Source organism: Trypanosoma cruzi, genomic scaffold, assembly GCF_000209065.1.
Source record: "Trypanosoma cruzi strain CL Brener 1047053517163 genomic scaffold, whole genome shotgun sequence".
NCBI classification, from domain to species: Eukaryota; Euglenozoa; class Kinetoplastea; order Trypanosomatida; family Trypanosomatidae; genus Trypanosoma; species Trypanosoma cruzi.
The window spans coordinates 157,312-184,420 of NW_001849555.1; the positions used below are offsets into that span (position 1 = coordinate 157,312).

At 48.6% G+C, this 27,109-nt stretch overlaps 12 protein-coding genes and 1 pseudogene across 12 annotated transcripts, besides 41 other annotated features; all 13 read left to right on the forward strand.

Moving 5' to 3' along the window:
- Tc00.1047053509179.10 lies at positions 1-1,334 on the forward strand (annotated as a pseudogene; the record flags this gene model as incomplete).
- Positions 1-14,858: a sequence feature (heterozygous, non-Esmeraldo-like haplotype).
- Positions 1,846-2,649, forward strand: Tc00.1047053509179.20 (hypothetical protein, conserved; the record flags this gene model as incomplete). Its single annotated transcript, XM_811344.1, has 1 exon — positions 1,846-2,649. The coding sequence occupies one exon, from the start codon at positions 1,846-1,848 to the stop codon at positions 2,647-2,649; it is 804 nt and encodes a 267-aa protein (XP_816437.1).
- Positions 2,732-2,789: a microsatellite.
- Positions 3,097-3,127: a sequence feature (AT_rich).
- Positions 3,160-3,594: a mobile genetic element.
- Positions 3,318-3,338: a sequence feature (AT_rich).
- Tc00.1047053509179.30 (hypothetical protein, conserved) lies at positions 4,002-6,719 on the forward strand (the record flags this gene model as incomplete). The annotated part of the gene is made up of 1 exon (XM_811345.1): positions 4,002-6,719. One exon carries the CDS (start codon positions 4,002-4,004, stop codon positions 6,717-6,719), a length of 2,718 nt encoding a protein of 905 aa, XP_816438.1.
- Positions 7,078-8,073, forward strand: Tc00.1047053509179.40 (hypothetical protein, conserved; the record flags this gene model as incomplete). The annotated part of the gene is made up of 1 exon (XM_811346.1): positions 7,078-8,073. The coding sequence occupies one exon, from the start codon at positions 7,078-7,080 to the stop codon at positions 8,071-8,073; it is 996 nt and encodes a 331-aa protein (XP_816439.1).
- Positions 8,082-8,105: a microsatellite.
- Positions 8,421-8,445: a sequence feature (AT_rich).
- Tc00.1047053509179.50 (uncharacterized protein) lies at positions 8,510-10,828 on the forward strand (the record flags this gene model as incomplete). Its single annotated transcript, XM_811347.1, has 1 exon — positions 8,510-10,828. The coding sequence occupies one exon, from the start codon at positions 8,510-8,512 to the stop codon at positions 10,826-10,828; it is 2,319 nt and encodes a 772-aa protein (XP_816440.1).
- Positions 10,907-10,929: a microsatellite.
- Positions 11,266-11,412: a microsatellite.
- On the forward strand, positions 11,515-12,921 carry Tc00.1047053509179.60 (hypothetical protein, conserved; the record flags this gene model as incomplete). The annotated part of the gene is made up of 1 exon (XM_811348.1): positions 11,515-12,921. The coding sequence occupies one exon, from the start codon at positions 11,515-11,517 to the stop codon at positions 12,919-12,921; it is 1,407 nt and encodes a 468-aa protein (XP_816441.1).
- Positions 11,631-11,662: a microsatellite.
- Positions 13,195-13,253: a sequence feature (A-rich).
- Positions 13,396-13,465: a microsatellite.
- Positions 13,497-13,533: a sequence feature (AT_rich).
- Positions 13,596-13,641: a microsatellite.
- Positions 13,642-13,673: a microsatellite.
- Positions 13,714-13,737: a sequence feature (AT_rich).
- Positions 14,019-14,039: a microsatellite.
- Positions 14,039-14,058: a microsatellite.
- Positions 14,244-14,265: a microsatellite.
- Positions 14,297-14,323: a microsatellite.
- Positions 14,327-14,362: a sequence feature (AT_rich).
- Positions 14,461-14,495: a microsatellite.
- Positions 14,757-14,807: a sequence feature (A-rich).
- Positions 14,859-15,067: a sequence feature (areas merged during assembly that could not be assigned to a particular haplotype. This can correspond to areas where the two haplotypes were merged or to regions with more than two copies in the genome that were merged during assembly.).
- Positions 14,861-14,901: a microsatellite.
- Positions 14,941-14,962: a microsatellite.
- Positions 15,068-15,602: a sequence feature (areas merged during assembly that could not be assigned to a particular haplotype. This can correspond to areas where the two haplotypes were merged or to regions with more than two copies in the genome that were merged during assembly.).
- Positions 15,091-15,136: a microsatellite.
- Positions 15,142-15,313: a sequence feature (T-rich).
- Positions 15,402-15,429: a microsatellite.
- Positions 15,603-23,984: a sequence feature (heterozygous, non-Esmeraldo-like haplotype).
- Tc00.1047053509179.70 (hypothetical protein, conserved) lies at positions 15,650-16,363 on the forward strand (the record flags this gene model as incomplete). The annotated part of the gene is made up of 1 exon (XM_811349.1): positions 15,650-16,363. The coding sequence occupies one exon, from the start codon at positions 15,650-15,652 to the stop codon at positions 16,361-16,363; it is 714 nt and encodes a 237-aa protein (XP_816442.1).
- Positions 16,616-17,485, forward strand: Tc00.1047053509179.80 (hypothetical protein, conserved; the record flags this gene model as incomplete). The annotated part of the gene is made up of 1 exon (XM_811350.1): positions 16,616-17,485. The coding sequence occupies one exon, from the start codon at positions 16,616-16,618 to the stop codon at positions 17,483-17,485; it is 870 nt and encodes a 289-aa protein (XP_816443.1).
- Tc00.1047053509179.90 (hypothetical protein, conserved) lies at positions 17,780-18,202 on the forward strand (the record flags this gene model as incomplete). The annotated part of the gene is made up of 1 exon (XM_811351.1): positions 17,780-18,202. One exon carries the CDS (start codon positions 17,780-17,782, stop codon positions 18,200-18,202), a length of 423 nt encoding a protein of 140 aa, XP_816444.1.
- Positions 18,307-18,330: a microsatellite.
- Tc00.1047053509179.100 (hypothetical protein, conserved) lies at positions 18,522-20,039 on the forward strand (the record flags this gene model as incomplete). Its single annotated transcript, XM_811352.1, has 1 exon — positions 18,522-20,039. One exon carries the CDS (start codon positions 18,522-18,524, stop codon positions 20,037-20,039), a length of 1,518 nt encoding a protein of 505 aa, XP_816445.1.
- Positions 20,392-20,535: a sequence feature (T-rich).
- Positions 20,536-20,579: a microsatellite.
- Positions 20,580-20,627: a sequence feature (T-rich).
- Tc00.1047053509179.110 (hypothetical protein, conserved) lies at positions 20,693-23,314 on the forward strand (the record flags this gene model as incomplete). The annotated part of the gene is made up of 1 exon (XM_811353.1): positions 20,693-23,314. One exon carries the CDS (start codon positions 20,693-20,695, stop codon positions 23,312-23,314), a length of 2,622 nt encoding a protein of 873 aa, XP_816446.1.
- Positions 22,567-22,672: a sequence feature (GA-rich).
- Positions 22,679-22,710: a microsatellite.
- Tc00.1047053509179.120 (hypothetical protein, conserved) lies at positions 23,828-24,211 on the forward strand (the record flags this gene model as incomplete). The annotated part of the gene is made up of 1 exon (XM_811354.1): positions 23,828-24,211. The coding sequence occupies one exon, from the start codon at positions 23,828-23,830 to the stop codon at positions 24,209-24,211; it is 384 nt and encodes a 127-aa protein (XP_816447.1).
- Positions 23,985-24,002: a sequence feature (haploid, non-Esmeraldo-like haplotype).
- Positions 24,003-24,557: a sequence feature (heterozygous, Esmeraldo-like haplotype).
- Positions 24,558-24,912: a sequence feature (areas merged during assembly that could not be assigned to a particular haplotype. This can correspond to areas where the two haplotypes were merged or to regions with more than two copies in the genome that were merged during assembly.).
- Positions 24,590-26,824, forward strand: Tc00.1047053509179.130 (hypothetical protein, conserved; the record flags this gene model as incomplete). The annotated part of the gene is made up of 1 exon (XM_811355.1): positions 24,590-26,824. The coding sequence occupies one exon, from the start codon at positions 24,590-24,592 to the stop codon at positions 26,822-26,824; it is 2,235 nt and encodes a 744-aa protein (XP_816448.1).
- Positions 24,913-27,109: part of a sequence feature (heterozygous, non-Esmeraldo-like haplotype) that runs on past the window's edge.

Here is a 27,109-nt window from a genome sequence, read left to right on the forward strand (position 1 = left end):
AGTATGTGACGTGGGAGGGATATGTGGGTGGCGCTAAACTCCATTGAAGAACGTGTGGTAAGTCATGAGGAAGCGGGTCCACCGGTTGGACTGCTGACGACGATGAATCGTTCAGCATGTTTGAGGCACGCGAGCACCTTAAGCATCTTGGCAACTACGAGACGCTGCGAGCGATTCAGTCGGCCATCATTTGCGTGGCGCTTGATAGCGTGGAGGTGATAACTTCGGATGAGGCCGCACGGATCTTCCTTCACGGCAGCGGCACCAACCGATGGTTTGATCGACACAACATTATTGTGACACGTGATGGTTGGGCGGGTGTGAACTGGGAGCACTCCGTCGCGGACGGCACGGCAACGTTGCGTCTGGCGGATTGCATGTATCAATCGGATTGTGATCATGTCTTTACAGAGAGTTTGATTGCAGAGCTGTCGACAGACGAGTCTCGACGCACGCGTGCTTCTGTGCTTATTACGGATTTGGGGTGGGTGTTGGACAGCACCGTCAATGAAATTATGAAAAAGGCGTTCAGAGACTACAAGCAGATGATTGAAGTGAATGAAACGGCGGTTCTTCGGTTTCGTCACTTTGGCGGGGCTCAGATAAAACACGTCAAGGCCTCCCCGGACGCTTTTGTTCAAATTGCCTTTCAACTCACGTATTACCGTCTGTTCGGACGAGCCTGCGGCACTTATGAGGCGGCGAGTACGCGGACTTTCTTGCACGGCCGGACGGAGTGTGTGAGGAGTGCCACTCGCGCTGCATTGGATTTTTGCCGTGCTAGCAGCGACCCTATTTTCGGTCAATCCACGGGGTCTGCACTGCCGACGCAGCGTGAGCTGATGCGTGAGGCGATGCGGCAGCATTCTGAAAATATGTTACTTGCGAAAAAGGCTCAGGGAATCGACCGACATCTTTTTGGCCTGCGCCTGCAAGCTGTGAAGCACGGCATTCCACTTCCTGACATATTTGAAAATCCCGTGTTCAAACGGAGTGCGCACTGGAACATGTCCACCTCGCACTGCGGGAGCAGCAGCCTGAGCCTGTTTGGTTTTGGCTCCGTTGTGGGGGACGGCTTTGGGATTGGGTACATGATCAAGAACGATCACATTGATGTATGCATTACATCGAAATACACACATCCCTACACGAGTTCGAAGGTGTTTGCGACGATTCTGCAGGCTTCGTTGCTCCACATGATGGGCATCGTTGAAAGCGAGTCGTCGCATCAGCGGGCGGAGGCACGCACGTTGTTGTTTACCCACCCGACAGGCTTCAACGACTTTAAGTACGACCCGGAGGAGGGATTTGTGTACGAGGCCTTCAAAGAATAAATGAAACACGTTTTCTCTTTGCAGGCAACACCGTGTCGCCAAAAAGGGCGCATTACGATTATGCGTTTGTCTGATTATATTCTAAGTTTTTTTTTTTTTTTAGTTCCAGTCTTATGAATTTATGCCCGAGTCCTTTTTTTTTTTTTTTATGCATAACGACAAATTTTTTTTTTTATGGCCTTTTCGGCATCATTAGGCGTCCGAAGTGATTTTTTTCTTTTTTTAAATGTATATTTATTTACGGGCGATGCCATATGAGCGGAAGTGTGTGTACACGCGAATATGAATTTTTTGTGCGTGAGTTACCGCCTGTGCACAGAGACGATGGTGCCACCCCACACTCCCACCTTCTGCCTCTGTTTAATACACTGTCGCCTTTGTGCGTACTTGTTTTGGTTGGCGAAGGAAGCGATATATAAATATGAAGGAATCCACACCTCCAGTGGAAGGAACACCGGAGCAAACAACTGAAGCGACAACACCTTCCACCGGAAAGGACTGCAATCGTGCAATGGAAGAAGTGGGGAAGGGGGGACAGTCGGCCAAGTTTGTGACATACTCCACATCTGAGCCGGCGAAGCTTTTTGGTGAAGCGGGAAGGCGGTCACATTTCCGCGCCCGTGTTCTCGAGGCGACGCTTTCACCACTCGAAAAGGCGATATTTGACGTGCCCATTGAGGAGTGGCTGACAGTGGACCGCAGTAAATTTTCGGGTTGGCGCTGCGCCGTGCCCCACCCAGTCACAGCGGATGAACTGAAGCCGGTGGATTCTTCGCACGACATCTTGCGGCACATTGCTCTCTACAATGGTCCTGTAACGGATCTGCAGCTTGATGCTATTGTGAACGCGGCGAACAAGACCTGTCTTGGTGGTAAAGGCGTTGACGGGGCGATACATGCGGCGGCTGGCCCGTTGCTTGTGCGGGAGTGTGCCACCTTTAAAGGATGCGATACTGGACAGTGCAGACTCACGAAGGGGTATAATCTTCCAGCCCGTTACGTTCTGCACACTGTGGGTCCCATTGGAGAAAGACCGGAGGAGTTGCGAAGCTGTTACCGCTCTATTCTTTCTCTGGCCCACCGAAATCGTCTACGCAGCATCGGTTTCTGTTGTGTGAGCACTGGAGTCTACGGCTACCCTTTAATTCCCGCCACGCGCATTGCCGTTGACGAAACTATCGAATATCTGAAACAGCATTTCTCCGCGTTTGATCTCTGCTGTTTTGCATGCTTTAAGCTTGAGGAGTATAATGCATACACCGACTGCTTACGGGCATGGCTTGGTACAGCGCCAAATGCTTCCACCGATCAATAGTGCAGCCACATTCCACACGGGTGGAAAGGGGGGGGGGTGATGCAGACGGAAGCAGGTCAAATCACCACCTACATGCCTGGTGAAACATAAAAAAGAAACAAACAAAAAAACAAATCAATAAAAAACAACAACAACAACAACGATTGGGCCCGCTCAAATCTCGCATTTTTATTTTTTATTGCATTGAGTGGAAACAGTGTTATCTATCGCGTATCATGAATGAGAAACGTTTGTTACTGAGGACAATTGCGAGCGTTTTATTAGTTGTAAAATAAGTGGGAATTTATTTATTGAGGGATTTATTTATTTGTGTGTTGTGTGCCACAAGCATACATGATCAAAGCCATAACGGCTCGCCAGGATCAAGCGAACAAAATGGACAATTGTCCAAATATCATCCTTGGCAAAAAATTTTTGGGCCGTCTTTTAGTATTCAATAGGCCCAAGAAAAAAAAAAAATAAATATATTTATATATTTGGTATAAAAGCGATGACTTCTTTTTTTTTATTAAGAGCTTGTGAAAAGAATGATTGCGGGAGGGCTGGCTAACTTAATCAATGTATGTGTATATCCTGATAAATGAAGGCATTCTTTATGGTACTTTCTACCGTATGAATCTTTTGGGAAGAACGCGACTTTGTAGGTGCCGGGAGCCGATAGAGGCCAGATAATATTTTAATTTTATTTTGCCATCCCACCCACCCCCTTTTGATTCCCACCTCGCGGCGGTGTCTTGTGGTTGGAGGACCCCAAAGTCTGCCACTTCGTAAGTAATAATATTTCAAATCCTAACTGAGGACAAAGGACCATGCTAATGGTCCACAGAATTCTATATATTGATTAGAATAAAACATTGAAGCAATTAACTAAAGAACCTTTTTTCCCTAACTTGTTTGGTTTCCATAGATAATTTCAGGATCCGGCCAGCTGCCCGGAGGATTATTCTTTATTGTTTGATTTCTTGGCAAATTATGAAGGGTACAGCCGAAATTTGGGGTTAACGGATTTTTCTGCCTCGCAATTTAGTCGCTCCCGTGCAATGCTGGCGGCGGCATCCAAATTCGGTGGTATTTCATGTGCGATAGTTTTGCATTGACATGCACTTGTCACTGGCATTCCGCACCGTACCTAAGCTCTCACCGGCCTGAGCTTTTCATGGAAGGTTGTCGCCATTTTCCCCTCTCCCCTTCAAATATGTCTTTGGTTGTTTTTTCCCGTTTCCGTCTTTTTTTTTTTTTAATTACATGCACCGGCTTTTTAGCTTTTTATTTTTATTTTGCCTTTCGTGCGCTGCCATTTAATTTCCGTTTTTCCGCTATTTTTTTTTTTTTTTGTGCAGTGACAGGTGGTGATGGCTCATCGCCTGCTCCTTCCGCTGCCTCCTGCCTTTTCCCCACCGGACAGTGATGTGGAGGGGTACAGTGTCTTTACATACGATGATCACGACACAGATGCGGAACATCCGGCGCTAAAGGCGTATATTGATCAGCTTTCCGCCTTTCTTTGTAAAACGCGTCTTATTCAATACCATCCGGAGGACTTTTTTCTCATATTTCTCCTCCATGATGAGAAAGAAGCCGCCGGCAAGGCGGAGGCATTGAAGTACCCGGACAGCAGCGCTGTGCGGGAGGAGGAGGTGGCATATATGCGGGATCTTTGTGGGGCGTTCACAACGCTGATGTCGGACAGCAATACTCTGGTGGTTGAGTTGCACGCTATGATACGCGATGGACCGCCAGTAGGCTCTGCGGCGTGTCTGCACTCATTCTTTTTGGAAACGAGGGCGTTGCAGATGAATCGGCAGAGACGCCCGCGGAATGATGCGGCGAGTGTGACGCTCCGGACTCCACAAGAGAACATGTCCATTGCAACACCATCGTTTGCGTCGTCTTTGCCGCAAAATGGGCAAGAGGGTGACGAACTGAAGAAACGGCTCCGTCGCGACCGGGTGATGAAGGTAGTACTTGGACACGGTATGGGGAGAAAGAAGCAGCACGAGGTGGGTGTTGTGCGTGACACCATTGTGGATCTTGTTGCGTGTTGCAATGCCACACGAACGGGCAGTGGGATGCTGCCGCCAGATCCAGTGGAAACCGTTCTGAATGTCGGCGAAGGCAAAGGCTATGTTTCCCGCGCACTCGCTTTGTGTGATGGACTGCAGGTGGTTGGGCTTGACTGCAACCCCGCGCACAAGGAGCGGGCGATGGAGCGGGTTGAGTTTCTGCTGCAGGGACGTCTTGGCGTGGACGCGGCGAGCGGGGAATCCAGAGGCCGCGATATGCTTAACCTGATGTACGAGCCGCGCGGTCACATGGCGACGGTGGCATGTCGTGTTGGGCCATGCATGGACTGGGTGGACGTCCTGCGCGGTCATGTCCGCCTCTCGGACGGAGCTTCCTTGGAGGACTGTGATATTTTTGCCGGCACAATCGCCTCGGAGCAGCAGGAAATTGAAGAGGCGGAGGCACCACGAACTTTAAAAGGAGCCAACGATGGCACGAAGATTCAGTGCCGTATTTGTTGCCACATCACACGGCGGAGTGCAGTCAATAAGATCATACGACACGTACGGCGTCACCTTCAGAGTGACGACATGAAGAATTTCTCAGGGATTCTGTCGAAAGAAACAATAGATGGGTGGAACCGCGAACTTTCTGTTGAGGCATTCAACAGAAAAATAATCACTACCTTCTTCACGGACGAGGTGTATTACAAATCCAACGCTGCTGTTGAGGACGAGGCATCCGCGAAGTGGACACGTTTTGGATCTGAAGGGAGTTGTTTTTCCGACGGCATGATGCGGGAAAAGTTACGTGACACTTTGAACACGTATGATTGTTTAGTAAATGTGCAAATGCCACGTGGTACACGCGCAGAGGTACTTTTACCCATGAGGCAACCGAAGCAGCAGTCAATACTACCATTGTCGCAGTTAGGAGATGAGATAGATGGAACGGATACGCCAGGCAACGTCTTGTACCGATATGTACATACATCCCTTACTGTTGTTGGATATGACTGCGCCCCTAATCGTCACTTTGTCATTACAGACGATGGGAGCCAAAAGGAAGCCTTTGCTTTATTGCAGTATCTCCATGGCTCAAATCAGGTGGATGGAAAATTCATTGATGAGCGTTGTGTTCCACCTGCTGAGGATGCGTGGAGTATGAAAATTGCACTGCTGCTGCGCGTTATACCTCCGGCTACTCCACACATGCCCATTGTGCACGTACCAGATCTTCGCAACGTTGTCATGATGGGCCTTCATCCCTGCGGCGACCTTGGATCCAACGTATGCCGTCTCTTTGTGGAGAGCGCGTCACGCGGGCTGCTGCTTGTTAGTTGCTGCTGGCATGCGCTGACGAACGCTGGATTTCCACTGAGTTATGAGCTTCAACGGCGCGGGTGGAGTACGGAGCAGCTCTCTCTGCTTCTTGCCACGCAACCGTTTGACATGTGGTCCACCGTATCTGCGGAGGGTCATCGTGAATCTGTCTGCGTGCTTTTTTACCGCAGTCTCCTTAAGTTGTTCTGGAGCCGTTTGCGTGACCGCTGGCAGAATTCAACAGCCACGTCGATGGCGGCAATCCGCTGTTGTCCCTTTGCTGAGGTGCCGCACTTGGAGCCGGCATTCCTGCGTCGAATTGCCAAAATAAAGAGCACAATAACGATGGAGGTGTTTTATGTGGAGGTGTGTCGCGAGTACTTCCTTGACGGGACAACGGCGGCGAAGAAGCCACCATACACATGGCAGCCACACGTCTGTTCCTCCTGCCGTGAGGCACAGACCAAATATTTGTTTTCTGACACGAACGTTGCGTTGGCGGCCGAAGTCGGGAGGGAGTTTTTTGCTACCCATTTCGCTCCTTTTCTTGGTATGACAGTTCTGCGGATGTGGATGTGTCATCTTGTCGAGACAATGCTGTTGCTGGATCGCACCTTGTTTCTTTCTGAGATGCTGCGGAGGGATCGACGTTGCCGCGGTTCGGTTGTATCACTTGTGCCACTCTTTGACGGTGCTGTCTCCCCGCGTATGTACGGCGTGTTGGCCCGACGCATCCCGAATTGAATTGCCGGCTGGTTGAGGGTCTATGAACGCATGGGTACTCACCTTCTGTGTGGTGCATTGTAAAAAAAAAAAAAAGAAAAGTAAACTTACAGCTGACAGAAGACACGTCATAATTGCGTCTTTTTTTAAAAGTAAAACTGCCCGTTGCATGTTATTTTGTCGTTGTGCATCACGACATTTGCTTTTTGACATGCTGAAAATTTATTTGCATCTGTCCATTCGTTTGGCGTTTTTTTTTTTTGCTTTTTTTTTTTGTGTATGGCGGGGGTTAATATCCCAGCACTCCGGTGGCTGCGGAGTCACGGCCAGCACGGCATCGAAGTTACACTCAGTTTTCCCGGGAATTGGTGCATTTTAGATGAACGGAGGGGAGTATGGACGGTATCGCTGTGTGCCTCCGCACCACAACGGAAGGGTGTCGTCAACACGCAGCCGGACCACTTCCTTCTCCAGTACCACCCCAACTGACAACCCGTACATCCAGAGTTTTCAACAGAAGGCCACAGTTGATGTTTGTCGGTCGCCTGCAGTTGTACGACGCAAAGGCTTGCGCACGGCGCCGACCGTAGAGCGACAGAAGGAACACAGAGAGAAGGATTTGGAAATTCACTCGCTGCGTACGAACAATCATCATCATCGTCAACATCAGGGTACCGAGTTATCGGGGGAAGGAGTAATCACCACGCTTGCAATGGAGCCAACTGTGGTGGCGGAACTGAAACGACTCTTGCGTGCGGAACGGGTGATGCGGCTTGCGGCGGAGCGACGCACACTGGAGGAGGCGGAGCAAGGGGCTAGAGCTGCCATCACCATCGAGGCCAACTACGGTTCCAGGTTCCTTCACTCTATTTTCCTTGAGAACATCATGTCCATTTCATCCACCCGTACCGATATGATGCCATGGGGCCGTACGGGAGGGTCGCAGTCACCATTTTCAGCCTCTTCTTTGCATGGCAAAGGTGCTTTATCTGTGCCGAGCGCATCTGCTACTGTTTCGGACGCCAATACTTATAGGCGACTTGTGGAGGAGAACCGTCAACTTCGGGAGGAAGTGAGCCGGTACAAGTCCATCGACACGGAGGACAGGCGTGAAATGAATGAACTGCACCGAAATATGCAGGTGGTGATTGAAAGGTTGACTCTTGAGCGAGACATGTTGCACGCGGAGTTGACTGGAGGCAAGTCTTGGCACAGCGCCGCGATAAGTGGAACCACTGAGCATGGAAGGATACCGCCGACGACCACGGTAGATCGGTCGTTGTGGCACTACGCACACGTCGTTGATCCCACTGCTGTCAACGGGGAAGAGCCCCCCGAATATGCCTCCCGCCTACGGGTGCTGCCGCTGTCATGAATAGTAAAAAACAAACAAACAAACAAACAAACCCCCCGATACAAGTGTGAGGCATCAGGGAGGAGTAGAGGTGAATGAGCCACAAAACGAAGCTGAAGTTGTACACACAAGTGTAAGCGGTTCTTGTTGGCGCAATTGCGGAGGACGTGACCAATCAGAGAAGAACGGGGTAAAGGAAAAAAAAAAAGATTTATGAGTGCATCGGTGACGGGAAAATGGAGGACGTAAACACTGCAAATTCTGTATGAATGAAGCGCTTTCCTCAATGTTGCTCTTTTTTTGTTGCTGCGGTGGGCCCATTACAGTGTTCACTTGTCCATGTGTACATGTGTGTTTTCACCGTGTTCTTATTTAATTTATTTATTTATTTTTGGGTTGTCCTTTTGAATTGGATTTTTTTTTTTCTTTCCGAAGGGCGTATCGTTGCCGCGGGGTAATGGCAGAGCGACGGTCACCCACGTTGCTTTGTTGGGATGCATGCTTGCAGTATGAGCTCTCACAAGCGGAGGTTTGGGCTGAATTGCGAACTGGCGCCTCCACTATGAGCAACTGGCTGGGGCGTGCGGCAATGCCTTCGATAACGGATGAGACGGCGATGGTGGCACTGCGTCATGTCGCTTGTGACTACCTTGCAGCTACACGTGAGGAGCTTGCGGAGACGCTTTACAATTTTAAGCGTGAAATAACCAAAATGAACACTGACGTTGGCGCTGAGCGATTGTCTCTGCAGGAATTTATGCTGTTATTGGGACCGCTGACACTTGTGGCGAATGCAGAATCGGTTTTGCAGACATTTTGGAATGAAATGCTGCAGCGTGATAAACTTTGCGCTCGGTGTGTGTCAGAGGCGTACGACGCTTGCGCCGCGCTGCAGTTGCAGGAACAAGCTGCACGGGAGGAACTCCTTTCTTCGTGTCGTCGTTGGCAGCACACACGACAGCTACAAGACCGCTTGCGACAGCAGCGTGAACATTTGTCTACACTGCACTCACTGGATGAGGAGGGTGTGGCCGACCGCGTGAAGATCTCTTCGATCCGGCGCGCTGTGCGTGTCGAGGAGGAGCGGCAGCAGCAACAGTTCGCGGAAAAGGCGTTGGAAATGGATCGCATTGCCTGCCTCACCGATACGTTGGAGACGCTCCACAACCAGCTGCGCGTTGCGGAGGAGTACGAGGCACTTACTGTCGACTCGCTCTTGCGTGAACAATCGGATCGTGTCGCAGACGTTGCTTTGGAGGCGTCGAGAAAAATGCGTTGGGACTCCCGGCTGAGTCATATGGAGCGACAGGTCGGTATATTGGGTCGCTTTGCCGTTGGCCTCTCTCTCGTCCGCCTCGGCAGGCACGAGCACGATGCAATTCTTCGTAGGATGAAGGGTACTTCAACATGTTCTGCCACCACCACCACCACCGCAATGGGAGTGGCGGCATCCCCGGCGGCGGGCGACTTGACATGGCTCGTTGGGGATGATGCGGACGCCAAAAGCAGTTATTACGCCACCACTGCGGCGGCTGCCACGATGCCGGGAGTGTCTGATACAGGAAACCCCTCCTCCCTGCCGGTGCTGCTGCAGCAATGTCTATTCGATCCCTCGTACTACAAGGCAAAGAGTGACGTCTCTTCCGAGCGCGGCCGGCAGTATCCTTCCGCGGATGATTACAGCGAGGTGGAAGACATCTTGCGGCAGGTTTTTGGTTCACTGACGCAACTGATTTATGTTGCCATTCCATTTCTGCAGGAATTTGCGGCGACAATTGACACCGTTGTACTTTTTCCTTCTTTTGAGCTTTTTCTAAACACGTGCGAAATGAATGTCCTTGGTTCCAGTAAGCTTGCATTTCTCAGGCATTGCTCCCATAGACTGGATGCCGATATTGTTAATTACCTTAAGTTGCTGGTACGGGCCGAGGGTAGCTGGGTTGTGGAGCACGGCATGCGCTTTGAAGACTTTGTGGCATTTCTTGTGGATCAGGCCGCCTTGGAGTACGTACGGCACGCTTATTTCCTTACAACAAAGAAACTTCTTACTAAAATTGTCTTGGATATCGTTCTTCCGAGGTGGGTAAGACGACTCAAGAAGGGAAAGACACCTCCATTCATGTCCTTGTCATCTAACTGGTCCAAGAATGAGGATCGGATCGACAACATGAACCGCGTTTTATTGGAAAAAGAGAATATCGATGATTTATGCCTGCTTCTCGATACCGCATTGGCGTGGCTGGGCATAGCCAGGCGCTCTCTGAAACAATTTGCACAGGCGTATCGCAAACATGTCTTGGAGTATGCATTTGCCATGAAACCGGAAACGAAGGCGACTGGAATCACGACGACACAAGCCCTTATGGCACTGTTGTTCCCGAAGAAGGGGGAATCTTTGCAGCTGCGGTGTCACCCAACACGATGGGACGCATTGCAGCGCACACAGAGTTTTTGTTTTGCCCAAATGAATGCATTGGTGGGAGAAGACGGCAGTTTAGACAGCGTGACAGCGTGGCTCACTCTGGGTTTGGCCGGTATCAACAGGGAGGAGCTTATGCGGCGAATTGTAGAAGCTATTGAGAGCATTCTTCGGGCCAATTTGAAGGAGGACATTAACGTTCACGTGCCAAATGATCAATTTTCTGTCAGCATGTCTTACAACACCCCTGTCTCTTGGATTTTGACGTTGGCGGTCTGCGTCCACCTGTCGTTTAACAGCAACCTGGTCACATGCGGGCTGGATAAATTATTTCAGCTCCTCACCGTATCAACATGAGGCGTATACTTCAATGGAGGTAAGAAAAAAACAAAAAACAAAAACAATGCGCACTGTCGGAACTTACCTTCTTCCAAATGTGTGTGTGTGTGTGTGTGTGTATTTTTTGTGCAACTTTTTTTTTTGTTTTTTGTTCTTTTGAATGACACACAGAGTTGATTTGGCCGTTCTTCCATGTTTCTTTTTTTTGTGCCAGATGTTTCTTTGTTCTTCTCCGCATTCTTTACATTTTTTTTTTTGTTTCAAGTTTGTGGCTGGATTTATTTACGGCGCCAGAGTTATTTATTCTGCCACGTGCTTTCGTTTGTGCCTGACCTGCGAGACGGCATTGACACACCCGCGTTAGCGAAGGAACCAACAACACCTGCAGGCACGCAGTTTTGTTTGCCTCGTAGGAGAGTAGAGGGGAGGCGGGCGACGGAAGGGGAGGAGGCGACAAGAAACAAACAAACAAGAAGAAAGAAAAAAGAAAAAAAGAGGGAAGTGACGGAAGAGAACCGCAAAAAGCAAACAAACATAAGAGGAATAAACCAAACAATAAAACAAGCAATAAAACAACAAACGGAAACAAACAAAAAACCAAAAGCAAAAAGCGATTTAGTAAGGGGCATATTCACAACTGTGGATATTGACCGAGCGAGCGAGCGAGAAGCGTTGCGGGACGACAATACGGAAAGAGGGGGAGTATGGCGTCGAAGAGTAGTGAGAGGGGCGCACCCGCTACAAAGGCTGTTTACGGCAACAACGTTAAGAATGGAGGCGGCACCGGCAATCGCACCCACCACCCCTACGCTAGGTTCGGCAACAACAACAACAACAACAATAAAAGCAACAGTAGAAGTAGTAGTAACAACCACCAGCAAACGGAGAGTAACAATAATGGGCGCATGGCATCAAGTCCAATGCAGTTGGTGGTACGAAAAATGCAGGATGATGGGGAGGAGGGAATAAGCTCCCCTCTTGTGAATGTACAGGCGCGTTATCGCCTGCAAAGCCCAACGCTTAGTAACAGGGCGGGTGATGCGCTTCTTTCAGCATCTCCGCCTTACACGTGGAGTAGTAGTAGTTCGTTTTATGGTGATGTGAACCAAAATTGGTTTGCAACGGGACAAGCGCCCAGCACCCCCATTCCAGTGAAACAAGACAATGATGGTGGGGTTGGCATGGGCGGTAGAGGAATGCCACCGTTTTCCGGTAGCTACGCCCCGTCGGGATTTTCTATGCCACCTGCTCTTGCGGATAGTATGTCCACACCAATTAATGATAAGGTTCTCAGATCTCCACATCAAAAAGTGCATATTCCACTGCAGCATTTAGGATCCCCACCTTCGATGTTGCGTGGTAAAGAGTTCACCGCCTCCCCCACGTTGCTTTCAATGACACCGCCATACCCAAACGATGTTCAATCTATTCAAATTTCACCGACGGCTATGAGTGGACATGGGGGTATGAGGGGCCATCCAGTTGTTGCTGAGAGACCACAAGGCCGACAAAGTAAAACTGGCCCAAATGCCAGCGATGGGGCCTCCACAATCACCGGAAGTAGCGCAAGTGCTTTACGGGAAGACTTATCACTATGCCCAAATGACGTTCTTTGCACTCTAATAAATGATCGTAAGCACCAACGGAAATACGCACACACGTGTCGCCTCTTTCCCTGTTATCATGGTCACGTAGTGCGCCATGGGAAACTGTTTCGCCATGCCCCTGGACAAATTGCGCAATCCGATGCCCTCACGAGCGTCAAGGGGACACAAAAGGCTTTACCAGCTGAGGCACTCGCGAGTGTAAACTTCAGTTCCATTAGCCCGAACGCACTCAATGCTTACCGCATAGTTGTTACTCATGGTGACCAGAGCTATGAAATATTTGGCGATTGGCAGAATGTTCGTGTACACACGTTCAAGAGGTATTTGCATCAGGTGTATAAAATACCACCAACCTCGCAGGTGCTGGTGCGTGTGGACGACGGAGTACCACTGGAAGATGAGCTTGAGTCTGTGGGTCACTACGGCGTGAAGCCAGACACCATTATAACACTTAAACGCAAAGAAGATGATGCAGCCCCGCGGGTGCCTTTGGACGAATTGTAATGCTGCCATTTCACTAGTGCACGAAACAATAAAAATAACAACAACAAGAAAGACAGGATATGTTTTGTCCGCTCCCATCCCTATTTCCGTCCCCCCTCTCTCTTTTGCAGACATACATATATATATATATAATGTGTGTATGTGTATGTGGAAAGAGGAAAGGAGGAGACGGAGGTGGGGGGTCATGGTATGATAGTGCTTACGAACCCGCCTACCAGAGAAAAGCCATTGGTATTAACTTCCCTTCCACTCTCCCTCCCAAACGAAAAAGTCAAAAAAACAAAAAAACAAAAGAAAAAATAAAACAAAAGAAAAACAAAAGAAGAGAAAAACGAGTAAACGGTAGTGGAGTAATCAAAAGAATGAAGGATTCAAAGAGGAGGAGAACCACAAAAAAAAAAAAAAAAAGAAAAGTGCGTTGTTTTATTCTCCCTTTTTTTTTTGTGGTTTTTCTTCTCGACTTATGCGTGCTGCGAGAGAGAGAGAGAGAGAGAGAGAGAGAGAGAGAGAGAGAGAGAGAGAGAGAGAGAGAGAGAGAGAGAGAACTGCTGCGCAATGCGGACTGCCGTGGTGTCATTTTTATTTATTTCTTCATTTTATTTTATTATTTTTCTTTGAGTGTTTCTTCTGCCGTTTTGCATTTATTTCATTCTGGAGAAGAAAATGAGTCGAGGAAAAGAAAAAACGAAAAAAAAGAAAAAGAAGAAAAAAAAAAAAAAAGGGGGGGGGGGGGGGGGGGGGGTGGAGGGAGGAACGAACTGCTTAAACACACACACACATCAAAATAACAACAAAATAATAATTATATAAATATATGCATGGCAGAGGGACAGCTGTTTGTGGGTGAACGACGATGGAGGGAGAGCTCAGACAGCGGGATACTTACGTGGGGTGTGAAAGGATTAATTACGAGTGGCACTTTGGCCAGAGAGAGCCTTGGGGATGTGGGCATGTTTTTGGTTGTGCAAGACAGAGGGAAAAAAGAGCACACACACACAAATAACAAGCAAAAAAACAACAAAAAACGGTCGTTCCAGAAGAGGCATTAAATGCGTTCATGCAATTAAAGTTTTCTTGCGTGGAATTTTTTTTTTTTGTCTCTCTCTCTCTCTCTCTCTGTGTGTGTGTGTGTGTGTGGCCGGACTGTAAGAGGTGGGGATGGTGGAACGTTTCTTATGTATCCTTTTATTTATGACTGCGTTGTTTGGTTGTGCGCTTTACATGTGGGCATGTTGGAAGGATGATGATGCGCGAGGGGGGGCGACGCGATGCTTTGAGGTGGAGGAGAGGGGAGGAGGGGCGGAAACATAAAGTGAAATTTAAAATAAATAAATAAATAAATAAGAAGAAATAATAAAAGAAAGAAAGATGAGGATATTTATTTATTTATTTATATTTATTTGTGATTATTATTTTTATTATAAAATTTTTTTTTTTTTTTCAAATTGGGACTTCATTTTGAACAGGAATTTTTTACTGCTGGAGGAGTAAAAAAAAAAGAAGAAAAAAAAAAGGGAGCGGGGATGGAGGCTCTTGACATGTGTGTGTGTGTGTGTGTGTGTGTGTGTGGTGTGGCGTAGGGCTTTAGGGGAGGGACGACTGTGGCGATGATTGGGATGCTTCTTCCGTTTTCCTAACAATTTGGCTTTGCACTTTGTGTGCGGTTGGCTTTAGGCAGGATTTTTATGGTGAATGACTTTTTATTTATGCGTGCTTTTCTCCCCCCCCCCCCCTCTCTGTTTCTCTCTCTTTGTGTGTGTGTGTGTGTTGGGGTGGGTAGACTCTACTCCTCGTGTTACATGCACGCAGGGTTGGGGCGGAGACATGATCGGGAAAGAACAAAACAAAACAAAACACACACACAAAAAAAAACGGAATGAATTAAATAAATAAATAATTTTTAAGATGCGTTCATGATTACAGTGGGATGGTGAAACGGAGAAGAAGAAGAAGAAGAAGAAGAAGGAGGAGGAGGAGGAGGGGGGGAAAAGGAAACAACAACAACAACAAATAGTGCGGTATTATTATTATTATTATTATTGGTTAACTGATTTTGGTGTTTATGCCGTTGTATCTTGCGTGAGATGCTACAATGGCCAATGGTGTTGATTTTTGTTCTTTCTTGCTCAGTATGCGTGGCTGCGTTTGTTTCTCATTATTAACACTCTCATAGATATACACACGTATATATAACTATCTATCTATATTTATATATCTTAGTTTTTTTTGTTTTTTTTTATTTGTGTCTTTGTTATTGAGGCTTTTTTTTTCCCCCTTTCTTTTTTTATTTTATTAAATCTTTCTTTGCGTCTGTGCGATGCTTTTCCTGACTTTTTCCTACTTTATCAGTTCCCTCTTCTCGCTTTCTTGCTTTTTTTTCTTTTTTTTTTTTCCCTGGTTGCGCGCAGTAGCAGTGAATATGATTCTCACTGCCCTTCTTTACTTGTCAGGTTATATTTAAATGCATTTATATAAATATTTGTGTGTTCGTGTGTGTGTGTGTGTGTGGGATTTGCTTGTTTTTCTTTTTGTGTGTAAATTCATTGGTCTCTTGTTGGTTGAATGGCGTGTTTCTTTTTTTTCTTTTTGAGTTTTGCTGCTCATTTTGGTTTGTTTACCCTGGTGCGACTTGCGGTGGTAGGCTGAGGCACAGGGAAGCACTCGCGTAGGCCGCCGCTGCTGCTGCGACGATTGATCGTAGTGTCTGCTTTTGTGCGGTGCGGCATTGATGTGGGACCGAGTCTGGCGACGACTCCGTGGCCGGGTGGGTGTCCCTGGGGTTGTGTACAGCGACGAGATGGACGCGGCATCGCAGTTGCGGGATCAACGGGAGGCGTCCACATGGCGTGGCAACCTGAGAAATGTGCGTGTTGAAACCGCGCCAGCGCTGCTGCTCCGCACAAGTGGCGGTGACCAGGTGCTTCCAGGGCCGGAAGAAGACCCGTACACTTTTTGGGAGCGCATTGGCTTCGTGCCGGTGCATCCCTCCCGCGTTCGGCCGCGGCAGTACTACCATCCCATCACAGACTTTGGCCTCTACGACTACGATGAGGTGTCGCCGGAGGAGAAGGAGCTGACAGCCGCATGGATGGCAAAAGTATTAGAGTTCAATGGTGCCGTGCCGCTTGGTATTTTGTGCGCCGCAGGCTGCATTGTGTTGCCCCTGCACACAGTGTATCGTATGCCGTTGCTTGTTGCAGCAGGAGCGACGGGAGTGATGGTTGAAATTACCCGTTCTTATATGTCTGCCGCAAGGGAGCGGCAGGATCTGGATGACTTTATTCTTGCAAAAGAGATATGGTATATTAAGAATGTGGAGGCCTACCAGCTCGGCATTCCTTTTATTCCAAAAGGACGCGAGGCGGAGTATCATTCCTACATGGACGGTACTGTTTCCTCGTCGCAGGTGCTTCCAGATGAATTAATCGATGCTCTTCACTGAGAGGGGGAATGTTGATTTGTTATGTGGGTGCATTCATGAAATATCGATTGCCGTGAACTTTTTTTTTTTGTTGTTGTTTGTTGTGCTTTGTAGCTGTGTGCTTTCAATATTCATATATATATATATTTCTCTCTCTGTGTGTGTACTGTTGCTTCTCCCCTTTGAGTTAAATAAACAAATATATTTATATGCATATTTGTGGATTTGTGTCTATTGCTTGTGTGGGTAGTTAGTCGTGCGTAGCGTAGGAGCATGAGCGATGACACAGCGGCATCTTATCGTTTCAGTGGTTTGAAGTTAACACCATGGAGCGCCATCGATGTGACGGTGGTTAGGCGTCTTGCTCTTGTGGCAATGTGTGGCTCCTTCAATCCCATTCATCTGGTACACATTGCCATGTACGACGCGGCCCGCGACGCATTGATGCATCATACAGAAGCGACGGATGCCCCCTCCAACGTTGTAGTTGTTGGTGGCTTTTTTTCACCTGTTAATGATCACTATGGAAAAGAAGATCTCCGCCCTTTTGCTCAGCGGGCAGCGATATGCAAGGCGGCACTGGCCGATCATCCTTCACTTGCCGTTGACGAGTGGGAGGGGTTACAGCCGATGTATGTCCGTACAGTGCACGTTTTGGATCACCTTCAGAAGGCCGCGCAGAGGTGGTATGAAACCGATGCGGCGCCTAATGCGACACAGTTGGCGTGGGTGCGACAGCACCCTGTGAGTGTCGTGTTTGTTTGTGGGAGCGATTTGTTTGCCTCTTTTTTGAGGCCCGGCTGCTGGTCATTAAAACTTCTTAAACAGTTGTTGGATAATTTTGACGTGATGGTTGTGCGACGAGCATGCACGAATGTGGGGTGTGAGGATATGTTGCGTCGGCATGGTTCTTTCTTGCGGGAAAATGTGAAGGATACGGAAAACGACTGTACGAGGCTTCTAACCCTCGATCTAGCCGCTTACCGTTTCATGGAGGTGGAAATATTTGCCAATGAGACTTCTTCAAGTGCCGTCCGTGAGGCACTTGCGGCAGATCATGCTGCGGACATCAGCAACCTTGTCCCTGCTGGGGCTGATTCTCTTATTCGTGCATTCTACGCAAACAATACTCAAAATGATTGATTATTTTTTTGCTTTTGACGTTTTTACTTGGACCTCATTTCTTTCATACTTGAAAGCAAACCCGTTTTTTTTTTTTAATTTACGTGTGTGTGTGTACTTGCATTTGTGTGGCTTGGAAGTTGCACGTGGCACTTTATTTTTACCCTTTTCTTGGCACACAAAACAAGAAACCCACAAACACAGACAACAAAGGACGGAACTTTTACACGAAACGAAACGTGGAAAGATCCGAAAGGAGTTATTTGTGTTTGGTGTTTGAGAAGGGGGGCGTCTTGTACGCAGACACACACGGCGATGGTTCAAGAGAGGAGATCATGCAGTAAGATGATGCTTTTCACTGCTGTTGTGAGTATTATGGTGGCGTTTTTTTTGTTGCTTGCTTTGCCTCCTTATGACGACAACCGGAAGATCGTGGCGGATACAAAACCTGGAAAAGATGCGCAGACGTTTTTTGCCTCGCTGGATGATTTTCGCTGCCCAAATGTGGCGTACTTTCCGCGGGAGGAGGTTGCACGTCATGCGTCTGAGACCGACCTCTGGCTGGTGATCAATGGGAATCTGCTCGATGTGAGTTCATTCGTGCATGAGCATCCTGGTGGGTTGCTGATAATGGAGGGGGCCGGTGGTCATGACGTAGCGGCTCTCTTTTCACAGTTTCACCCCCCATCGACGGTGAAACTGTTGGAGAAGTACTGCATTGGGCGTTTGAAGGAATAAAAGGATGGGTGCCATGGCGGTGGTGGTGTTCTTTCTATTTCCTTTTTCTTCTTTTATTGCCGCTGCTCCTGCAACTTTGCGGTTGCTGCTGAACGCCACGGCACATATATATATATATATATATATATCATTTACCCCCTGTCGTTGCAAATTTTCTGTTCTCTTCCTGTTGATGCTTTTTCTGCCTCATGCACACATGCATACTTCCCGCAGTCTTCCAACGCTGTGGCCCACCAGTTGCTTTATTTGCCTTCTACAATCTCTTTCTCTTCTTTTATTTATTTATTTATTGCCTTTTGCCTTTAGAAAGCAAACACAGATGCGTTGTGACGTTTCCATGCGGCCCGCCTGGACAAACATGGCGTGCATCGGCGAGTGCCACCCGCGCGAGCAACACCACCCCGGCTCCATTGAGGAAGTTGTGGCGTTAATGAGGCGACTGAAGCAGGCGGGTGAGCGATGCCGCGTTGCTGGGGCCGGAAAGAGCCCCAATGCGTGCACATTTACCGATGAGCATCTCATTCACATGGACCGCCTTAATCGCATTCTCTCCGTTGACTGTGAGCGGCAACAAATTGTGGCTGAGGGTGGGGTCTTGCTGCTTGATTTGTTTGAGAAGCTGGGCGAAAATGGCCTAATGCTTCGATGTGTTCCGTCATATGTACTCACGACGATTGCTGGAGCCATCGGCACGGCAACACATGGCAGTGGCACCAACACACGGTCCCTCTCAGACTACGTCGTTGAAATTGTGTTGGTGGACGGTAGCGGTGAACTCCGCAAGTTTGACGCGTCCACTCCCAATGAGCTTTCACTTGCGGCGTGCCATCTCGGCATGCTGGGTGTTGTTGTCCAGGTGACGATACAGGCGGAGAAGCTGCAAATATGGAGACTTCGCAGCTCACCAGTTCCACTCCTTAAGTTAATTGAGGGTGACATACTCGAGCGACGTGTCTCCGACTCCGTGTTTTACCGCTTCTTTTGGATGCCAAATACAGAGTTTTGCTACGAGTCCATTGGCGTGTGTCTTGAAGGCGCTGCAGTGAAGGGTGGAGTGGGTTTTTTTTCTCATACGAACACATCGTCATCGTCGACATCGCGTAAAATACCGCAATCGCTGAACGTGGTGAGGCCCTCAAGCGATGCCGCTTTGGAATATCAGACATGGCTGGAGGAGCAGAAGCGTCCGTACACTCGACTCTGCAAAGCTCTTAAGGGAAATTGGCTGCGACACGGCGTTGTTCAGGCGGCTCTTGCTGCCGCGACTTTCTACCCGCAGATGCAGCCGTACATCAACCGCGCCTACCGCAAGATCTTTTACTCCGCATCAGAAGTACAGTATGGAACTCCAATTGAGTGCTTTACATTTGATTGCCTTTTTAAGCAATGGGCTTGCGAATGGGCCGTTGATGCTAGTAAAGCCATTGAAGCGTTTGCTCTCCTTCGTGAAATGATCGCATCCGAGAATTTTAGCGTTCATTTCCCCGTTGAGTTTCGTTTTACAGATGCCGATAAAACGGCTCTTTCACCCGCGCATGGGCGAAAGACATGCTGGATTGGCATCGTCATGTATCGACCATATCTTCTTTACGCGCGAGACACATTGCGGTACTATCAGGCTTTCAGCGACGCCATGACAGCAATGGGCGGTAGGCCGCACTGGGCGAAGTACTACACATGGGGGCCAGCGCAGTTAAAAGAGGCGTATGGGCAGAACTGGGAGGAGTTCTTGCAGCTCCGCAAGAAACTGGATCCCGACGATTTGTTTGCAAATGACTGGTGGAAAAGTTTGGATGGCCAGGGGCCGCTCCTTAACAGCACCAATAGTCATTTGTAACTTCCCCCCTCCCCCGGCGGCCACGTTCCTTGTGGCAGCTGTTTTTGTTGGTGGTGTTGTTGTTTTTAGTCTTTGCTTCTTTTATAAAACAAAAAACAAAAAACAAAAAAAAAAACGATGCACAGAGGAGAAACGGGTATGCAAGCGTGTGGTGGAATGAGTGAAGCGCACAGAAGTGACAAAAGAAGGAGTAAGAAGAACATTTCATCTTTTAGGGGACAATGACTACTCCCCGTGTGTATTCTTTTGAGGGCGGGGGGAGGGGAGTTGTGGCCAGCGCAGCAGCCGACACACGAGGACGAGGAAGAATAAAAGTAGGAAGAGACAACAACAATAAAAATAAAATGATAAATTTTTTTTAAGTTCTGTTTTTTTTTCCTTTTTTTTTTTTTGACAGGACGCATCGTTATTTTACCCTAACATTTCTTTTTATTATTATTATTATCTTTTTTGATCCTTTTTTTTTCTTTTTCCTTAATTTCTGTTTTTGATATATTGTGTGTGTGCGTTTGTGCGTGTGTGCGTGTGTGTGTGTGTATGCATACGCTTTTATTTATTTGTTATTTTATTTTGCCTTTTTTTTTTTTTGGCTAGCAGGAGTCTGCGGTCTTTTTGTTGTTGGGGATTAGTAGTGAGGGGGAGAAGAGGTGGCTATGACGGAGCCGGCGTTTCGAGGGACGCTGCTGTTGCTGCAGAATTGCACCCGCCGTGATCCGGAGGCTTACCGCGATGAGTTTATCTCGCAGCTCGATCACTTTAAGGCCCTGAGCAAAACCATCATGACGCAGAAGGCAACAAATCCGCAGTACATCACGGTGCTGAATTACATCTGCCATGTGTGCCATTGCTACCCCGCCGAGTCGGCGGAGGTGGCGGAGGTGGTACTGAGGCTTTTGCAGGAATATAAGGGAAGTGCCATGACGCCGGAGTTGCGCTTGGCTCTCGTCAAGTCCCTCGCGTTACTACGATCCAAAAATATTGTTTCTGCGGTGCGTTCCTTCCCGCTGTTTTTTCAGCTTCTACAGGAGCGTGAGAAGAACCTCCGCCGGCTTATTCTCTCCCACATTGTGAGCGATGTGCGCAAGGTAAACATGCCCGGAGCAAAGAATGGGGCACAGGTGAACAAGATGGCACAAAACTTTCTTTTTTCTGTCATGACAGAGGATGATCCGGTGCAGGCGCGTTGCGCCGAGATGGTTATGATCGACTTGTACCGCCGCCGTGTCTGGGCGAATGAGCGGACAGTGGAGGTGCTGACGCAGGCTTGCTTCACGCGGCACACCCCTATTCTTCGTACCGCCCTTCGCTTTTTTCTTCTGCAGATGCCAAAGATTACATCTCTCGATGAAGATGACGGCGACGACGAGACGGTTGATCCCGGTCGTGAGATTTCAAGGATGAAACAGAAACTAAAGATTGTCAAGAAGACGAGCAAACGAGAGCGCATTCTTAAGCGGGAAATGAACTCTATAAGGCAGAAATACAACAAGGAAGAGAAGGCGGAGGAGTTGCTAGCGAAACAACATGTAGATCCAATACGACTTCTCCGCAATCCACATCAATTTGTGGAACGTCTACTCGCACGTCTTCAGAAGACTACAGAGCGCTTTGAGGTTCGCATTCTCTACCTGAATGTTATTGCTCGAGTCATTTTAGAGCATGAGGTGGTGCATCTACCGCTCTACGGTTTTCTTGAGCGTTATATGGAACCTTCGCAACTGCACGTGACGCAATTGTTGGCGCTTTCTGTTATGTGTGTTCACCGCCTGGTACCACCGGATGCTCTTGAACCGCTTGTGAAGGCCATTGCAAATCATTTTGTCTCGGATCGCTCCTCACCAGATGCGATAACCATCGGCCTCAACACCATTCGTGAGATCTGTAAACGACAGCCATTGGCCATGAATGCGGATTTGCTGAAAGACCTGACAGAGTACAAATCGCAGAGGGGCGACCGAGGCGTCATTATGGCGGCACGTGCGCTTATTCAACTTTACCGTGACGTATACCCTGAGCTGTTGCCTGCAAAACTGCGTTTTGGCCATGGGGGTACTGGAATGGGGGAGAAACAACGACCTGTTTATGGCAAGGAGCACGTGTATACCGACGTTCCAGGTCTTGAGTTACTCTACCCCGCGATGGATGATGAGAAGGATGAGCACTCCTTTTGTTGCGGCTCTGATGATAGTGATGAAGACGACAGTGATGACAGCGATGGCACCTGGGTGACAGACAGCAGCGACTGTGATCCAGATGGCATTGAGGGAACTTTTGTCGATGCCTCAGATTGCAGCGGTAGTGATGCCGAAAACGAGAAGTGCCCACAACTTGTGCCGGTGGGCGGCGCGGTAGATGAGCCGCCCTTGAAACGGTCCAAGGGCGAGGCCGACACAAATAGCGATGTCTTGAGTTTGGGCACTGGTGGGGAGGTGAGCCGGGACCGCAGCGGCTCGTGCCGGAGCTCCACCGTGCCGCAAGATGACGGCCCCCGCAAGCCGTGTGGTGCTGAGGGAGACACTGCCAGCGTGGAGGAAGAGGAAATGGAGGATAGTGATGAGGATGATGATTTCGCGGAGGAGGAGTGGGATGAGGAAGTTGAGGAGAAGGAGGAAATTGACGACGATGAAGAAGAGTCCATGGAGGAAGAAGAAGAAGAGGAAGACGAAGGAGAGGGCGTCGATGATGACAAAGACGACGAGGAAATGGAGTGGTTTGAGGACACAGAAATGAATTCCAGGCGCCCAGCGCAGCGTGCATCCTCGGCTTCCAAGCGGCTGGCCTCCCCATCATCAGCAGCGGCCTATACGGTTCCAGCTTCTGCTCAACGCTTTCTCAGCGACGCGGACTTCGAGCGCATACGCCGTCTTCAGGCTCAGAAGGGCAGTCATCGTTCGCTGCGCGGGAAACTGCGGGATCACGAGGCACGGGAGAAGAGGCGACAAGGACTCATTCACAGCGTGTCGGCGGATCTTTCGTCGCATGACATCGAGCACTTCACAGAGAAGAAGCGAGAGGAGGATCGAGAGGAGAAAATTGCACGAGCGCAGGAGGCGCGGCGGGCCCGCTCCAAGTTTGAGGCCCGCAAGAAGAAGAAGAGCAAACTCAACGCCACGCACTCGGAGCATGCAAAGCGAGGCAAATTGTTTAACATGACGAAACGTTCACGACGCGTGGGAGCGAAACTGAAGGAGTCTGCCAGTGACCGGTCAAATCGCGGCAAGGAGAACAAAAAGAAGGACATTAAATTCCGCATTCGTCGCGGGTGGAAGGCTTGACCTGATTGTCGTGCAATCCAATTGTCTTTTTTTCCTTTTTTGCACTTCTGTCTGTGTGTGTCTGCATGGCCCTGGGGCTCGGAGCAAAGGGAGGGACACGGAGGAAATGTGCGATTCACACCCGCATACATGCATGCAATACACGCAGGAGGCGCCTGGAAGGGATGGAACAAGTGTGGACTTTAGGCAGCAGGAACACACCGCTGAAAGGCAAAATGCAGTAAAATAAAGAGAATCCACGGTGGCAGCGGGGCTCATAAATAAAAAAAATAGTAAAAAAAACAACAAAAAACGTTAAACCCGTGGCTTTTACGAGGACCACGTTTAATAAAAGGAATACACTTTTTTTTTTTTTTTATTAGCATCATGACCACTTTTTGTATGAAATAAAAGAAAAATATAAAATGACAAAAACGAATGTGTGTTTTTTTTTGTGTGTTTTCTCACATTGCTACCATAATTTTTTACCTTTTTTTTTCTTGTTTTTCTTTTCCTGTTACGTGCAGAACATCAATGCCAACTTGGTCATTTGTGGAATTATCGTGTAGCTTCCTAAGCCCCAAGATGGTGGGTGAGTCACCGTTTTTTGCGCCACTGGAGGAGCGTCTCAGCACCAAACCACCGAGCTTGTCGAGCGCACTGTGGGATTACATGCACTGCACGAAACGGGCCATCAATACCCGCATTATTGGCTTCTGTGAGCCAACGCTGAAGCAGTGCGTTGATGACCTGGTGCTGTATACAAAGGCCTCGAAATGGGGGGGTTGTAATGCGGCTTCCCTAGAGGAGGTGCTGCGACGGCGACGTGGGGATGTTGACATCGAGTCGCTGCCCTGGGAACCACGTGAGTCGTATAAGAAGTGGCTGAAGGAGCAAGGGAGAATGAGAGAACAATGAGCGTTTTGATTTGTGTTTGCACGAATATATTTTTTTTTCTGTTTCTCTCTGTCGGCATGAAAGACCCAACAGGATGTGGAGGGAAAGGCGAGAGGACGTGCGTTGAAGGTTATATTTGAACTCATGTTGTGGATTAATCTTTTATTTTACGCTGCGTCTGTCTGTTTCTCTCATTTTTTTTTTGTTTGTTTGTATGTGACCTTTAACTGTTTTCTTTTTTTTTTTTTAAATGTGTTTGCTCTTCTCTTGCTCTTCAAATTGCATACGCACAAACTGACATTTGTGTTTTTTTCTCTGTCAGTATACGTGTTTATTCCTTTGCAGGGACGAAATTTTTTGTTTCTCATCCCTTCTATACTCACAGGGGAGTTGGCCCACATGCACATTGAGGATATGCCTCATTCTTTTGCACCGCCATCTGCGCAGTCGGCCTCCACAGGGATGCAACGCAGCCGGTCACACGCGTCATATGGCAGTGGGTTTCGCTCTAGCGCCAATGGACCCCGCAGTGACTTCTCCCGCGCTACCCAAAGCAACTGCAACACACACTCTCGGCAAATGACACGTGTTTTTTTCTGCAGTGACTCCACCACAATGACGAATATAGTTCCCAGCCGTACGAGCCAGGATACTTTACGGTATCTGACGAATGCAACTGCAAAGAAGCACTCCATTTTTGAGAGGTTTTTGCAGCAGATGAAGAAGTACCACACCTTTCAGCCTTCATTTGTTGAGGATGGTGTTTACAGCACGTTGATGGCGTCGAGAAGGGATTCGGCCAGTAATGCCTGGGATACAGTTGGAAAAATACTGGACGCATCATCTTCTTTTGCCATAAGACACAACGCCGACGGCCACTTTTTGACAACGGTGGAGAATATTCCTTCAGTAATAAGGCATATTTCCAGCAAATCTTATGAAGCACCTGCGAACAGGCCTTTTAGTGGCGATTCCTTGAAGCTTTTATCTCCCCTTTCAATTAAAGACAAAGATGATGCCGCATTTTATCTCTGGCGACGTGAACACTCAAACGCATCGCCTGACGAAGTGCGTGAGGAGCTTCAATTTCGAGATAAGGAACGGGCGGGTGAATGGAGGAAGTTTTTTGCCTCAAAGAAGCTGCAGTGGAAAGCTGACCTTGATGTGCTTTCCGGGAATTCACGGGATGATATGTCGTTGCAATCCACCCCGGCCTATCCCCGTGAGAAGGAGCAACCGGAATTACCCACGGAGTTATTGGATAAGCAAATTGAACAGGGATTGTTGTGGGGTGTATTTTCCAATGGTGAGATACAGGCCAAGCACGGGAAGTCAGCCGCAGTGGAACGGGCACCGACCCTCGCAACAGAAATTATCAGCGACTACCGTAAAAGCAATGAACTGCAGGAATGGATGGAGAGGAAGTGGAGACATCACACACACCGCCATGAGAATGCTGCTCTTCGCATTCAGTGTGCGTACCGCTGCCACCGGGCCAGGCGAGTTGCAGCACGACGACGATACGCAAGACGTCTCGCGTTCATGGAAGCTCGGCGGGTAGAGGAGGAGAGCATGCGCGCATGGAGTACCGCCCTGCGAGTGATGACGGATGAATTAAATAACACCGGGGATAACTTTAACAGTACATGGCGATCGTTGAATTTTGTTTTCTCGAAGTTACAGGCCAAAGCGATAGCACGAAGGGCGCGAAAAAAGGCGGAAATGGATAGTGACTGTGAGGTAAAGGAGTACGCGGCTACGACGATACAGCGTGTTTATCGTGGTTACTGTGGCAGGCAGTTGGCGAGGATTATTCGTTTCCCAGAAGTTTTTGAGCAGCTACGTCGTAACCGTTTGCAGGCGGCTGCAATTATGCTGCAAGCTACATGGAGGGGATGTGCAACGCGTGCGAGGATTCGTCGACAAACTGAGGCCGTTCTTCTCATTCAACGACTTGTGCGGTCGTCTGCTGCCCGATCGCGCTTGCGTCATCTCCGTGCGACGAGGCGGGAAGAAAGGGAACAGTTGACGTCGCAGTTTGCTGCAAAACTAGTGTGCCATTTTCTAAAGGGAATCATTGTTTGTCGTCGGGAGCGCATATTGCGGTTTCGTGAGCAGGCGGAGTTGTTGCAACGCGTCACTTCAGGTTTATTTGCCCGACAGACCATGCATCGACTCAACCAGTCGCTTCTGCGGTTGGTACTGTGGACTCAGCGGCGTTTTCGTAGTGCACGGGGTCGGGAGTTGGCGCGACAGCAACGGGAACTGACGGATGCGCTCTTCCAACATCTTCGCCGTGTCGACGCAGCCACAGTCATTAAGCGGGCCTGGCGACGGAGTGTCATGGCTGCGGCAAAGGCCCCAAGAGTGGACATGGCGGAGAAGAGGAACTTCAAGTCGACTGCGATAACGGAGCACAGTATGGAAGAGGCTGTTGTGATGATTCAAAATTGGTTTAGATGCATGCGCATTCTTCGCCTGGAGCGTGCAGAACGTGACGCGGCTCGTGAACAATTACTCTTAAGGGAGAGCGCGGAGCGCATTCTTTGTTTTTATCGCAGGTGTAAATCGTTGCGATCGTCTCCACCGCCGAGAACTCAACAGGTCGATCGCAAAAAATTAGGGAATATGTGATATTTGAAGTGGAGTGGCCTACAGGAGGGTGCTTTCTCTGCACAAGCGATGTAAAGCGCATCAACAGGTGCGATTATTATCAGTTTCTTTTTTGTTTTCTTTGGTGTTATTATTTGGGTGCTGGTATGTACTCTGCGGTGATACTGAATGTGAAACCATTTTTTTTTTGTTTCTTCTACTTTTTGTTTTTATTGCTATAGATGCTTATTCTGCAACGCATCATTGCGTTTCTGCAAATAACATTATAGACATGCGTGTGTAGCTTTCCCACTATACTTTTTCTCA